Genomic DNA, 15146 nt, shown 5'->3' on the forward strand with positions numbered 1-15146 from the left:
GAATTATTTCCTTTATCGACTTAAATTTCAATGCAGCTACAGTGTTCCTATTCGGCCGCAAGATGGCGCCATCAGCTACCATGTTTTGGTTTGTGCGCAACATCACGCAGGAATCTTTTCTCCACCCTCCCGGTTTGTAACATAGTAGAGAGAAGGCCAGTTTATTTGTTTTTAGGTGCTTTAGGTTTTCTAAGTGTGAAGGTAAATGGAAAATGAAAAACTAATCACAAACCATAGCATTAACATTTATTAATATAAAAAGTTAGATGGTCATGAAATGAGCATATTGGAATGTTTTGGAAAGCATAAAACCCCCTGAATTCATGTAACATCAGTGTGTGCAGACTGAGCAGTGTTTTAAAGGCAGTTTTAAGATCCAGAAACAAGCTTGTGATTCTTTTTCTCAACAATGCAATATGCATGAAGCCCAACTGCAGCTTTCCCCTGTCTTTCTTTTCAAAACATCAAAGATGAATCTTGGCCTGAAGGGATTTCCTTCTTTTTATGGATCACATATCCTAGAGGCTGTTTGAAAAATGAATAAGACTCATTTCCATTGGGAGCGAGTTAGTGGAAATCACAGATGTGGATTGCGGAGTTTTGACCTTGACCTTTTTTTTCTGTTTTCTGTTTTTTGCAAGTCATCGACACAAAGACTAAAGTCTACGGCTAAATAATGTTGGAAATACCCTTAAACACAATGACAAATATTGTTTTTATTAGCATTTCGGAGATAATAATAGCCACTTGTGAGGTTGCCCTGAACTGTGTTTTAATCAGGAATATGCAAACACTTGTTAATGAACTCTAAACAGTGCAATATTCTCCCTCAGAGAATAATAAGCACTGCTGCAACCGTGTATTCAATTATTTATTGCTCTGGAAGATCATCATACTTCTCCCTCTGCTTGTGCAAAAATACTTCTGTGCCCTGAATCCATGAGCATATTTATTTTTCTCCACAGATGCTCTTTTATGAAACTGAGATCCTTTCTTGTGTAAACAAGACTGAGGCAAACACATTTTCTGATCAATGTTCAGGAAAGTCACACCGACAGCCTGTGCTATCTGCTGATGTTCTTAATAGCTAAGAATGAAGCAACAAATTAGTTATGTAAACTCACCGTGTAATGTTTAATGAACTATTTATGGTCTTTAGAAATTGGCTGTTTGACTAACCGGGTTGCTATAGCAACATTTTAAACACACTTTCACCTGTTTTGACTGTGTGTTCAGTCTTAAACAGACACTTAAGTTAATTTAAGTTAAGTTATCTTTGTAGAACTATGAATGTTTCCCCCTTGTTCAGCTAAAATAAGCTTTGTAGAAATAAATAAGCTAAATAAGCTAAATAAGCTAATAATAATAATAAATAAGCTAACGTAGCTCCTGGCATCGTTAGCTTAGCTTAGCTAGTGAATTAACTGTAATTATTTAACACTTTCTAACTCATTTATTTAAAGGGGGAAAAGGTGTTTGTAGATATGTTACTTTGTCATAAACATGACCTCACACTGGTGTCCAAACACAAAAGCCTGTGTGGTGATGCAGCAACATGTTTCCTGCAGTTACAAGGTTTTAACCATAATCAATCACATAGAATTTAAGTGAAGAGCCAACCAACCTCAAACAGAATCAGAGCTTAAGTTCATTCAGCCAAACGGGGTGCTGCCTCTCGAAGAGTCTGGACCCCGACTGCAGTTCCAGACAGGTTTTCTACTGTTCCAGCAGCGCTTCCCCACGTGCTCCTGTTTCCCAACTAGTAAATGATCCATCTTGCTCTCCCCAACCTTTGCACACCTTAGCAACTGGGGACAGAACATAAGGAAAAGTTACTCATTCTACAATCATTTCAACATCACAATGACGACTTCATCCGGAATTTCCCAAGCATCAGCTAGCATATGATGATCCTTGTTAAAACACAACGAGTTAGCCAAATATACAAATATCTGCATCACCTGCGGACGACGAGCTACAGTATTGAGGCAGGTTTATGTGGCAGCTACCTTTATATGAGTTTCACCCCCTGTAGCCGACAGCTCGGGTCTCTCACGGCGATGAGAAAAGAAGCGGTCTGACAGACGGCTGTGCAGGGTCTGACCCCGGTTCACCCAGACGAGCGAGCGTGAAATCCCCGTGAAAGGTGATGAGGCATCATAACAAAGGCCATAACGTCTCTCCCCCGTCCTCCCATATTAGCCTGCATCCATCTCTCTCCTCCATTCATCTACCCTGATTTTCTTCCTTTCTTTTTTCCCCCAGTTGCTTAGTTTTCTGCCTCTTCGCCTCCCGGCACCTAAACAGCAATTATGCACATAACCTGTGCACGTTGAGTCTGTTACCATAGTGACGGTCCCGTCGCGCAGACAACCATCCGGTCCTCGTTCCCTCCAATAGGGTCGCATGGCTGAAGCTTCACTACAAAGTAAAGATGCTCCTCTTTCAACGCCACGCCGGCGAGGGCGGCGAACAGGTTTGTGAGTGCGGTGAACTGCTGGAGAGGGGAGGGCGCGCGGAGGACCGCGCCTGTGATGGCGCCCGGCAGGAACGGGATCCAAGCGGCCGCCCAGCGGGAGAGGAAGGTGAGAGCGCGCACCATTTCGACATCCAACTCCCTCCTATTGTTCCCTGAAAGAGTTGGACGGAACAATGCGGCGGCGCTCCACGACGCCTTCGCTTCCCACCTTTGGAGACGGGAACAAAACTGACGTGTCACTTTGAATTAAATCACTTGTTCTGGACAAAAGACACAATTAAAGGGGGGAATCATTAAGATGTTCGGCGGAGGAAAAGCTGCCGCTTTTGTCAGTGAATCCAAGTTTCCCGGGGACAGATCTGGTGTTCTGGGACGGTTCTGGAAGAGGCCTGGTTTGGTGAAATCAAAGGCCCGGAAAACTCAGCTGGTTTGTTTGGGGCGCTTTTTATTTATTTATTTATTTTAAGGAAGTCTTCGTCGCTCCGGGGGGGAATAAATGTGGTCAGTTTGTCTGCGGCTTGGAAAAGAACAACAGCCAATGCAGCATGTTCACGCTGCCCCCCTGCTGGGCGGCCCGCGAGCCCCCTCGATGTGCTGGTTTGATGTTGGATGGGAAATAAGAACCCCCCCCCCCCCCCCCACAACAAACGCAGAGGGCTGGAACAGAGAGACTGGAACAGAGAAAGAGGCTCGAAAGGGAAGAAGCGTCGACAGATGGACTCTGTTGTGATTAAAGATGGCGGCGGTCTTCGGCGCAGACCGTGGAGGACGGGGCGCCGTCCAGCTGAGCGGGACGGAGACGCCGACAGAAAGGTAACCCGGCATCCCGGAATCGTGCCTGCTTTTGAATCGGAGGGTGGGAGCGGCGGCCGTCCATTCCGCTGCTGCTGTTGTTGGCGGTTATGACGCCCGACATCGGCGTCTGGTGTCGGCGTCATGCTGCTTTTGTTGTGTCCTCCCTCCCATCAAAGACCAGAGCGCATCATTTGATCTGACCAGCGAATCTTCAGCCCAGGATCAGACTTCCGAAGACGCCCAACAGCTTAAATGCTGCGGGCGTCCGCGCCGCCGCCATTGTGGCGCAGGCGGCGCACGTATGCGTTTGGCGTTATATCGCCGCGGGCAACACGGCTGCCTTTTAGTAAGATCGTTCCCTTCTGGAGGTCGGAGCCGGAATATCCCGCAAAATGAGCGCCAATGTGAGGATTGCTCAACCCCCTGTGCCTAATCCAGTCCGATCCTTGTTAGCCATGATATATTCAGGATAAAGGACGTCAGCGGGACTCCGGAATACATTTGCTCATTACCTTCGGCAAACACTGGTGACGTGACGGTCCGAATAAAACGTCTCGATCAGATTTTGGAGCTTTGAAAGACGGCTTTGTGTTCCTCTGTTCCCGGGTTCTTTAAAGGCAGCTAATTTGAGGAGCCCACGTCTCCATTGTTGGCGCCCAGAAAGGGAGCGCTCGCTTAAACACCTTTAATGGGCTTTTGTTCCTCGGAGAGCCCACAACAGAGATTAGCCCGTTTCAGCCGGACCTAGCGGGGAGGCTAAATCCACACTGACAGGTGGAACAAAAGAGAGGAGAACGGGCCGAGTCGGCCGACGCGCCCGCGCTAGCTTCATGATTGACCATAATCATAATAAACAAACCCTCTGTGAGTGTAATAACAGATGTAATAGAGCTGATGTGGGAGAATAAAGCTTTCTGTTGGTAAAGATCTGGGGTCAGCCCCGCCTCCCCATCCATTGTTCTGCTCTGGCCTCTGGTCTGCCGTTGCCAATGGAGATGTTGGGTACTTTTCCTTCACCTTCTTGCTGGAGCCAGAGCAGGTTTCAGTCACGTGGCCTGCTTTAGTCTGAAGCCCCTCCTCCTACGATTTGCACACACGTTGGTGTTAATCTTCTGGGGCTCCTGCTAACCTCGCCCCCCGTGATGGGGAAGACGAGCGGACGCCTTCACGAACGGGCTCATGTTTCGCCTCTGTTGCAGGCACAGGTGTACGGCAGAGGCGGCTCTGGCCCCGCCCCCTCTCGTCCAGGTGATGCCAGGTGACCTTCCCGACCTTCTGAAGGAAGACGTGATGGGACTGGGGGTGAGCGGACACGTGGCCGGAGGACGTGTGAGGAAGACGACCACCTTCCGCCCTCCTCCGAAGGTACACAGACAACTCACGCGCCTTTCCAGAACACCAGGTTTATGCTGTTAAACTGCCAAACTTCTGCTCCAAAGTCCGATTCTCAGGGAAAGTTTGAGCACCGGACTGTCTGAATTATTGCCAGCTGAAAATCCTTTTTTTCTTTGAAGAAGCTGACATGTGTTTGGTCTCTTTAATCTTTTATCTCGCCGTCATAAATATATGAAGCCGCGCGCGCTGCACTCCTCCGCGAGGTGGATTCCTGGCAGCCTGGAGCCGCTCACAACCGGCGAAATGCATCCTCCTGTTGTCCCCCGTGCACTTTGAGGGTTTAAGCTCGTTGCATAATCAAAGGCTTGGACAGAAGCTGTTATCTTTGCTGAGTGTGGGGGACAACAGCTGGCTCCGCCGCCACCGTGCGCGCGGCACAGATGGAGCCAAGTGGTTTTGAGCCTCTTGATTCGCCAACTTTAAGTGGTGCAGCCCTGGTGCAGGATATATGACAGAGTCGCCAGGATAAATGACACTTTTACGGCTGTAACACGTCGCTGTTTACACAGAGGAGGTGCCTCGCTGGCGTTCACCATCTGTGTCATAAACACGTCACAGATTAATCTCCCAGGCTGATGCGAGTCATCATGGGTTTAGTACAGCCCATCAATTTTAATATATCTGCAAAATGGGTCACTGGCTGGCCGCTTGAAGCAGGAGTGTCAGCAGAAAGGGCTTACAGTGCTGCAATAAAATCAAACTCACCATCACTTTTGCGCCATATGCGCCGGAGCCGAACACCGGCAGTACCCGCAGTGGCCAGAGGCGGCGCTGCGCGTCATCCGCGGCGTCGCTCCGGCTCCGCACAGAGACGCGGAGAGACAGCCATGGAGAGGCGGAGAGCCCACTGTTGCCTTTGTTAATTTTAAAGTCTTGCCTTCGCCACCATGGCAGTGTCGGCGGTGACTTGGGCCGGGCCGGGTTCCACATGCAGCCGGACGCGGACGGGAATCCTCCCCGGGTTGAGTACACGCCACTTTTCTCCTTCCTCCCCGCGCTCCGGGGCTGGGATTGCGGCGCTGATCGGGAGACGTGTGCCATCTCTGCTTCTGCTGGTCGGAAATGTTTCTGTTCGGGCACGGATGAGGGCTTCCCTGGGTGCGCTCGGGCGGGCGTGTTTGCGGTCGGCGTGCGGGTCGGTGTTGGGCTCGCAGCCGGTGGCGGAGGTCGCGCACGGACATCAGCGGCTGGGTGACTAAGTTGTGCACTTGTCGGTCGGCTGCTGAAGGCCTGCCAGTGCGTGTGCGTGCGTGCGTGTGTGTTCGGAGTTTGTTTTTGGTTCCCCTCCCCCACTGCCCTGTGCAGTTCTGGAGAGGCCAAGACATGAATGTGATGAGAGGCTCAGTTCTGATGAACAAACGGGCACAGTTTAGGGGACACGGGCACGCCCGCAGAGGTCCCACCAAAGCTTCGCGTTCCCGTCGGGTCACACCCACTCACAGACACACGCACGCACACACCTGTGACCACAGCACCGCCGGGTTAAATATCAGTGCGCCGCACCGACGATCAATCTCTTCCAATCATCGATGCACCTTCTCTCTCGGAGCTGCACGCACGCGGCTCGCGCCGGAGGAATGTGCAGAGAAATGCAGCAGAGATTCGCCACTTACTGTCTTTGTTCAATCAAGGTTGTGATTAGTGTGCGTGGGTGCGCCCTGAAGTCGGGCCAAATGCGGGAATTAGAACCTGTCTGACGTCACAAACGGACTATTTTGTTTCAGCCCCTCAGAAGGTGATGGTGAAATCGGGATCATGTGAGGTATAAATATCCCGGAGCTGCTGTAGCCGGATGTGTCCTTGAGCCGGACGCGGTTGTCACGTCAACGCGGCGCCCCCCAACGAGCCCCTCTCCGGGGTGGAAGACAACGGCGCCGTGCGGGGACGGTCGAGCCGTCCACCGGGCCGCTGCACCTGCACCGGCGCTGAACCCGAGGCTTTTGTCTGCACCTGAAAGCTTTGTTGTTCTCACGTTCTCGGGGCCTTTCTGTTCTGCTCCACACCCGCTGACCTCTAAACGGAATTGGAAGAAGACAAACGATGAAGCGGTTCTGAGCTAAATCTATTAGCGGGTCGCCGGGACGTCCTGCGGCGCCACGACGCTCATGATGTATTTTCCTTCTTGCAGGAGCGGCTTCGCGTAGGTCGAGATCTGGACGTGCTCGCCGGACCCGCTGAGCTCTATGGGCACGTGGTTTATGGACACCGGGACCATGAGCGGGAACAGGAGCCGCCTGGCCGACCTTGGAAGCAGCTTCACTGAGGACGCGCCCAGACCTCCGGTCCCGGGAGAAGAAGGCGAGCTGGTGAGCAGCGACGGACGCCAGTGCGGCAACCTCTGCCTGTCCTCCAAGGATGAGGCGCCCGCGGCCACGCCCAGGCGGCCCGACCTGGATCTGGGTTACGAACCGGAGGGGAGCGCCTCGCCCACGCCCCCGTATCTGAAGTGGGCCGAGTCGCTCCACTCGCTCCTGGACGACCAGGACGGCATCCACCTGTTCAGGACGTTCCTCAGGCAGGAGGACCGCGCGGACATGCTGGACTTCTGGTTCGCTTGCAGCGGCTTCCGCAAACTGGACTCCCGCGAGGGGAGCGAGGAGAAGAAGGTGAAGCTGGCCAAGGCCATCTACAGGAAGTACATCCTGGACAACGGCGGCATCGTTTCCAGGCAGATCAAAGCCGCCACCAAGTCTTTCATCCGGGACTGCGTCCTGAAGCTGCACGTGGATCCCGCCATGTTTGAGCAGGCTCAGACTGAGATCCAGACGCTGATGGAGGGAAACTCCTACCCCTTATTTCTGAAGTCGGACGTGTATTTGGAGTACACGCGGACGGGGGGGGAGAGCCCGAAGCCGCACGGCGACCAGAGTTCCGTCTCTGGCAACGGGGCGGATCTCCTGGGTTATTTACCCACCTTAAATGAGTCCGATGAATGGAGGTGCGACCGTGGCGCAGAGGAGCGGTCCAAGGGCGAGCGCCTGGCCCGGAGGCTGCTGACGGAGGCGGCGCCGCAGCGGGTCGCCCGCGGCGACAGCTCCAAGGACGGTGGAGGGTTCAGGTAATTCCCCCCCGCTGCCCTCAAAGCTTCAGCTTTGACATTTTTCCTCTGCAAACCCGCTGATTTAGAAATAAAAAAGGGGGGAGGGGGGGATTCCCATCCTTTTAAGATGAAAAAGGGGTGAGAGCAGCAGAAACCACAGCTCTTGGGGGGGGGGGGCTGTTGAAACCAGTCAAAAAACCGGGGTCAAATATCCTCACAAAAGGTCATTTGTTATCTGGAATTTATGGAATTGAATCATGTCACCAGATGACAGACAATGGCAATATTATGGTCTGGGGAAGGCTTTTTTTTTTTTTTAAATGACATTAGCCCAGACAGCTGACCAGGCTAATCCAGTCAAGCTAACACAAGATCGACTTGTCTCTTAAATCCGATCAACAGTTTTAACGTGTCACACGTCCCGATCGCCACCGCCGGAAACACGCCAGAAACCAGCCGAGCGTTGCCGATTGATCGAAACCGAAACCCTCTACGAACGAATAAAGTTGCTGTTTTTGCAGGCCGGCGCCCTGGCGAGAGGCCGCCGCCCCGCACTACGTCAACGCGGGCTACGCCACGGCTCCCGCCACCAGCGCCAACGACAGCGAGCAGCGGAGCGTGTCCAGCGACGCGGACTCGCTCTCCCTCACCGACAGCAGCATGTACGTATCCTCTCACGTGCACGCGCCCCCGCGCACGCCTCCGTCTCGGAGGTCCTGCTTGACTGTCGGGGCAAGTGAAGCTCGTAACCTACTGACCCTGTTAGCGAAAATGTGTCACAGGAACACGTTTGAACCGGGCCTGAAAGGATTCTTCATAGTCCCAGTTCACAGTCGGGGGGGCTTCAACCGCCTGGGATGGCCGGTGCCACGTGGCGGAGGGGGGGATAAAGAAGGGGGGGGGGCGTAAAATATTGCCCGCCGTCCCGATGAATCGGGCCTCACGAATGCAGCGAAAGCGCGTCGAGCTTCAAAGCTGCCTGTGTTGTTTATTCACGAGGACGTTTCACGAGAATCTCTCTGTTGCTCCTTCCAGAGACGGCGTTCCGCCCTACAGACACCGTAAACAGCATCGCCGAGAGATGCAGGAAAGTGCCAAAGCCAACGGGCGAGTTCCTCTACCTCCGATCCCAGTGAGTTTCCTGTACTTCCCCTCTTCCCCTCTAACCAACGCCGTCGCTCTCATTCTCCGGCCCTCCGCCGTCACATTGCGGTTCTGCCCGGCGTTTACGGAATCACAGCAAAACTCCAGACTTAACGTCCACTTAGGATGCATCACTGGTCATTCTGGGGCCTCCTTGTTGTTCCCGTCATGTTTTTTTTTTTCTTTTAAATGGAAGTAAAGGAAGTGCTCTCGGGGTGGGAGGAGGATTAGCTGCTCCCCGCTCCCTGCTGGGAGGAGGCGACCACACGCTGGTGCCTTTGCCACTGTTTGTGTGAGGGAGAAAGGATTATGTCTGTGTTCCACGCTCACGTACTTCATTCCCGGAGGGGGGGGTGTTGAAATCGTCCGCAAGGATCTGGCGGTGGGCGCTGACAGGAAATCAGGCGGTTTACAGTTTGACGTCTCTCCCCTCAGCGCCCGAACTGGATTCCAAAGGACATCCACGTGGAGCCGGAAAGGTTTGCTGCCGAGCTGATCTGCAGGCTGGAGGGCGTCCTGAGGGAGAGAGAGGCGGGGGAGAAGCTGGAGGAGCGTCTGAGGAGAGTGCGGCTGGTACGGCTTTTGGATTTTTATGAGGCGGTTTTGTGCCATTTGCAGCAGAAGCACTTTCAGGCTCCAGCGGCCACGGGGCAGGTAGCACGGACAGGTGGCCGGGCCAACACACACACACACACACACACACACACACACACACCTTATTCAGCTGAGTTTATTTTAGAGGTTTTTGAAAAGCAGCATGGATTTGGAGTGGTCCCTGAATGACCTCCAGGCCAGAAACGGTGTGTGTGTGTGTGTGTTTCAGTGATAAAGGGGTCTTGAGTCTGTTTGGCTTAATGAAATGATTTGAATTATTTGAGTGCAGAATTTAAAAAAAGAAAAAAGGCGGACCGTTTGGAGGATTCCGTCTTTGGCCCGCCGGCGCTCCGGCTCTGATGGAGCACCTGCACGCTTGGCCACTTGTAAAGCCTGGAACAGCGCGCAGCCTGTTTGATGTCGCTTGAACAGCGATGAAATGTTTGCTGCTAGCTCAAATGGAACCTCCCTCAGTGCGCAGGGCCAAGTAATGAGTCTCAAGGCAGATCGTTTCTGTGTTTCTGGACCTGAAAGGAGGGAGACGGCCATCCCAGTTTGCTTTAATAAAGCTGCAGGCGCGCGTTAAATAAATGCCTCTGTCCGGTACGGGGTGTACGTTACAAAAAGGAAACGTGAACCATAATATCAAACACGCTGTTTAACACAGATGGCTGTAATTCAGGAATGAATTGACCGTTTGATTTAAACGGACGTGACGTTTTATTTAGAATTTGCAGCCACGTGGATGCGCTTGAATCGAACCCACCGGGGTTTAATGCAAAATAAATAAATAAAAATCAGGCTTTGGAGCAGATAAATGAGTTCAAACAACAACAAAGTCTGAGACGCTCGATGAAACGAGATGATTGATTTAATAGGAACGAGCGGCGGCGGAGCCGTTTTACAGTAAAGCGTTGCCGTGGCAATCGGCTCACCTCTTCAGCTGCGAAAGGAACCGTGCACTCACGGGTCCCGTGCTTGCATCCTGCCTTGATACAAAGACACATCAATAATTCAGAGCCTGCCAAATGAATTTGGCATCTCCTAAAATGCTGTGAAATCCAAGACTGTAACAGCGAAGTTTTACGTCGGCACGGGATGAGAAATTTTCCCATTTGAAGCAAATGAAAGAGCTTTGGCCAACTCTGTCAATCTGGCACTCGCTCACAAATCAAGGTTTATTTAATTATTATCACAATAGACACGGGGAGACTGAAGACGGGCTGCTGGACTTAAAAGAGAGCCCACCTACCAACTGCTGTTTTTCCTATCATAACTGTCATAGCTTCTCTTTTTCTTCTGTCTCAAAGGGTTTTTCACTTCATACAGGAAGCACAACGGGGGGAAAACACGAGTTTTTAAAGTAAACCGTGTGTGAAATGTGCAAAACTGATTCAGATTTTTCTTGACTCGTCAAAAAAAAGACCCAATGAAACTCCGCCATCTAGTGGTCAAATGCAGTACAACACATCACCAGAACAACGATATCGGAAATAAGATGGTCGATAAAAGTATCTTGTGTGTATTGAACCCATTTGTTTTTAATTTATGGCGTTAGCGTTTCCATTCTAATGTTATCTTTCGTTCTATAGGAGGAGGAGGGCCATGAAGTCATGCCCATTGCGTCAGGATTATCCGTTCACCGAGCGCCCCCTAGTGCCTCATCACAGCATTACAACCCCCGCTTGGTCGACATTAATAACAGCGGTCCTTTCATGAGAGACGCTCATGAGGAGAACCCCGAGAGCATCCTGGACGACCACGTCCGTCGAGTCATGAAGACCCCCGGCTGCCAGTCGCCGGGCACCGGCCGTCACTCGCCCAAGTCGCGCTCACCAGAGGGGCTCCCGGGCACCAAGGGGAGCGGGTTTGGGCCGACCGTGCCCTCCTGTCAGGGCAAATATCCAACCAGGCACGCTGTCAAGGGTGAGGCCAGCCACCTGTACCACAACAGACATGCTCACTACATCCACCACAGAGAGCTGGCGGAGCCTGAGGCGTCGGCGCGTTTGCACAGTTGCTTCCATTACGGATCAAAGTGCCGCAGCTACTCCGACGGCCTGGGAGCCGGCTTTGCAGAGCATGCTGGGTAAAGCCATTTGGTTTTGTTAATCGTCTGGTATGAAGCACTGCTCTCTACTCACGAGTGTTCTGCTTCTGCAGGAATAAAGCAGGTCCACAGTTCAAACGAGCAGCCAGGAAAGGTGAGGACGTTCGGCCCTACGACATGCCAGGACCTGCTGAGGACGTGGAGAAGAACCAGAACATCCTGCTGTGGCTGATGGAGGGACAGAAAGAAATGGTTCAACACAAGAGGAGCCCATATGGGTCAGTGAGGAGGGTTAAAGACACCAACCACTGTCTCCCGCACGCCAAATAAAGTGACCTTCTCTTTTAGGATCACCGCCGGGTCCACGAGAGCCAACGACCACAACGGATCCCACCTCGGCTTTGTTGAGCGGTCGGGATCGGCGCATCCGTGCGTCGGCACGCAGCGGGACAACGTGCTTCCGTCTCACCCTTTCATTCAGGATCCCACCATGCCTCCCAACCCGGCCCCCAGCCCCCTCATCCAGCTGGAGGAGGTGCGCCGGCGGCTGGAGGAGGAGAAGATCAAATCTGGGACTTTACAGCCCAAGCAGAGGTGAGGGGGGGAGCTGCTTGGTGCCTCTGGTCCTGGTCCTGGTCCCGGTCCCGGTGCCGGTGGAGTTAAAAACACTTTTTCTTCTCATGTCCCTCAGTTATGTGATGGAGGTCATCCAGAGGGGGCGCGCCGCCGTCAGGCCCGCGCTCTTCCCTCCGCTCAGCGTGGTGCCCGCCGTGTCCGACAGCGAGCTCTCCGAGCCCGAGTAGGTTCAGAGAATCCGTTTTCTTTTTCTTGAGTCAAACACACAGGATTGTCCTATCCTTGTGAGGACTCTCCGCATGCTCTGGTCCTCACTAGGTGCCATATATGAGAACACACACACAGACACCAATGTTGACGCTGAGCTTTGATCTGAATTCTTCTGACCGCCGTTCTCCTCCTCAGACCTAAAGGTGGTAAAAAGCCGCCGTGGGAGAACGTCACCGTGGCGTATTACTTCTGCGAGGAATTGATCCCGTACAGGACCTCGGTCCGGGGGAGGGTGGTCACTCTGGGCCAGTTTAAAGAGCTGCTGACAAAGAAAGGAAACTACAGGTGATCTGCCACCGTCCGGATCTGCGGCGAGGCTAACCTGCTGACACGCCCTCCGTTCCGGTTTCAGGTATTATTTCAAGAAGGTGAGCGACGAGTTCGACTGCGGGGTCGTGTTCGAGGAGGTGCGCGAGGACGACGCCGTCTTGCCCCTCTTTGAGGAGAAGATCATCGGGAAGGTGGAGAAAATTGACTGAGCGGAGCGAGACGACGGTGAAGCGGAAGTGGTTCTGATGGATGACGAAAGATAATGGAGGTGGCGCCGGCTCTCACCGGGTCTGAAAGCGCCGCCGCATTAATGTGGCAGCAGGAGAAGAAGACCTGGTTCCCCTCTTCTGAGGGAGATGTAGCCGTGTGACCTGCAGAGGAGCAGAATGCTGCATATTTTTGATACGACTGGAGGTCTCTTTTCTACAGACACACCTGGGGGGCTTTTTTATACATATTGGTACCAGACATGTACAGTTTGTGGCAAAGAATAACAAATTTTCTATTTAATTATTTAAAATGCCTGTTGATGACTATCAGAAGTCAGATTTCTTTTAAAAGCTCTTTTTTTTGCAGGTTTTTCCTTTGATTGAATCTGTCAGGCGGCACTTTCGCTGTAGCCTCCAGCGCTATAAAGTCTGCACGTAGATGCTCACGGCACCGAGTGTGACGGAAAACCAGCGCTTTTTCCCCTCCGAGTTTGTGTTTTCTGATGAGAAATTAAATGTAAATGTAGCCGATGGCTCTGCGCGTGCTCCAGCCTCGGAGTGACGCAGAGACGCGCAATAATGACATTTATTAGAGCGAGTTTGGCTCCGCGCAGAGTGATGTGAAGGAGCCTGCAGCCTCGTTAGTCCCTGCAGCTGACGAGAGCAGCGACTAAATCCTGTCGGAGGAGCAAAGCGAAAGGAAAATGAGGACGAGCGTCGACAGTCGAGGCCGGCGGGCTGCGGCGCACGTTTGGTGACAAAGGTGGGGTTGGAGAACAGGGCTGCAGCACAGGGACGTCTTATACCAACCAGTCCTAAATGGAATCCCATAATCAGCTCCTTTTTATTTAAATGAATATTTATAACCTTTTGAATTTTTTTTAAAAATAGAGTATCAAATTTCTTCACCCTAAAAAGGAAGTTTCTATTATTTACAAAGAATAAAATATATATTTAAAAAACAATACTGTGTGCCTTCGTTCCTGCTTCCAGAACCTTCCTCTTTATTATTGCAGGCGACCTTTGACCTCTGATGCGCAATTAGATAAAATATCAGCACGGACCTGCAGTGATCGCCTACCAGCTGTAGGGGGCGCCACCGAACACGCAGGGAGCCCACGGCGACCTTTGATCTGCGTGGATGATAATGGTCTTGCATTATTGATGACGCAGGCGGCTCCTCGGTGAATTCCGACTGCGCGAGGAAGCTGCAACTGCTGCCACCACAAACCCTCATTTTCTCTTCTGCCCTGTAATTGAGGGTTTGGAGGCAGAAACCCGAGAGAGGTCAGTGTGGATGAAGTGTTGAGAGAAGTCGAGTCTTTCTTTCTCTGCTCTGCGTCAGCTCGAGGAGAGCGGCTCTATTATGAAGCCAATCAGCCAGGGCTGGATAACCAGACCAGCACGGTCTCAGAGCTGTGATGCTCACATGTTTAAAACGCCCTTTGACCGGTGGGCGTGGTCACGCCGGGGCTGTAATCAGCCGGCTGCGAGTTCCGACACCCCTCTGTTGTGTTTCGCATCCCTTCGACGTTCTTTCCAAACTAAAGTTCTGCTCATTCCCACTCATTTGTCCATTTAAACCGGTTTCAGACTGGATCCTGACAGATCCTCGGCAACCTGCAGCTTCGGTTTCCAGGGAAACCAATATAGAAACTCACCTTCAAGGTTCCCTCTCAAGCAGTGCCGTCTTCTCCTTGTTTCCATTAAATGTATCCACAGTTCAGCTTTCTTCCACAATGATTCAAGCTCCTCAACCTCAAAACGGACTTTTTTCTGCGTAGTAGCAAAATCAGGACGTTGTGGTGATTATTAACCGGCCGGTGTGAATAATCTCACTGTTCCTGAGGGGTCGGAGCCCCACAGAGCTGCAGGAACTCGCTCGTCTCTATCGTCCTGTCACCACTTCTGGCTTTTGAGACAAAACAGGGGCCTTGTCAGGGACGGAGCTTTTCTTGTGTCCTCATCAGGCCGGTTTTGTCTCACCTGTCCTGATTGTCCTGATCGCTCTCACCTGCTCTCTCTCACCTGTGCCTATTGTCTATTGCTCTCTCGGATCAGCTCTTCTCGCACGCCGCAGGTCACCTCGTTCGGGTTTGTTTCTTGTTTCTACCATCAGGACAACCAGGTTCTAGAGGGGGAACCACAGAATCTGACCTCCAGTCAGACAAATGGAATATGCAAAACAAAGTAGCTTCAACAATGCCTCTGTCCGTTGCCACGGTGATACCTGCTCCATGTTTGTTTTGTTCCAATTGCGCAGCAAGGACCTTCCCCCCCAATATGTGTGCAATTACCAGTGAAGTGTGTGTGTGTGTGTATCGG

General features: G+C 52.1%; 1 protein-coding gene and 2 long non-coding RNA genes across 6 annotated transcripts; 1 reads left to right on the plus strand and 2 right to left on the minus strand.

Annotated features, from left to right (window-relative positions):
- Positions 1-234: 234 nt before the first annotated feature.
- LOC130515015 (uncharacterized) lies at positions 235-5515 on the minus strand. 2 transcript variants are annotated; one of them, XR_008947105.1, is made up of 2 exons: positions 5375-5515; positions 235-1808 (listed from the first exon to the last, which is right to left on the minus strand). It is a non-coding gene; the product is annotated as an uncharacterized LOC130515015 (long non-coding RNA). The 2 variants fall into 2 exon arrangements; XR_008947104.1 differs by lacking the exon at positions 5375-5515 and adding an exon at positions 2010-2191.
- axin1 (axin 1) lies at positions 2467-13786 on the plus strand. 3 transcript variants are annotated; one of them, XM_057014920.1, is made up of 12 exons: positions 2467-2585; positions 4474-4639; positions 6798-7727; positions 8231-8371; positions 8745-8841; positions 9288-9425; positions 11039-11535; positions 11610-11774; positions 11845-12090; positions 12188-12295; positions 12478-12627; positions 12695-13786. In XM_057014920.1, the coding sequence occupies exons 3-12, from the start codon at positions 6853-6855 to the stop codon at positions 12819-12821; spliced, it is 2544 nt and encodes an 847-aa protein (XP_056870900.1). In that variant the 5' UTR covers positions 2467-2585; positions 4474-4639; positions 6798-6852; the 3' UTR covers positions 12822-13786. The 3 variants fall into 3 exon arrangements, with proteins under 3 accessions (XP_056870900.1, XP_056870899.1, XP_056870898.1); XM_057014919.1 differs by lacking the exon at positions 2467-2585 and adding an exon at positions 3154-3292; XM_057014918.1 differs by lacking the exons at positions 2467-2585; positions 4474-4639 and adding an exon at positions 5482-5630.
- A 7-nt stretch (positions 13787-13793) lies between these two features.
- LOC130515020 (uncharacterized) lies at positions 13794-14741 on the minus strand. Its single transcript, XR_008947112.1, has 2 exons — positions 14483-14741; positions 13794-14071 (listed from the first exon to the last, which is right to left on the minus strand). It is a non-coding gene; the product is annotated as an uncharacterized LOC130515020 (long non-coding RNA).
- Between the last annotated feature and the right edge of the window lie 405 nt (positions 14742-15146).

This window comes from Takifugu flavidus, chromosome 18 (assembly GCF_003711565.1).
Source record: "Takifugu flavidus isolate HTHZ2018 chromosome 18, ASM371156v2, whole genome shotgun sequence".
NCBI lineage: Eukaryota > Metazoa > Chordata > Actinopteri > Tetraodontiformes > Tetraodontidae > Takifugu > Takifugu flavidus.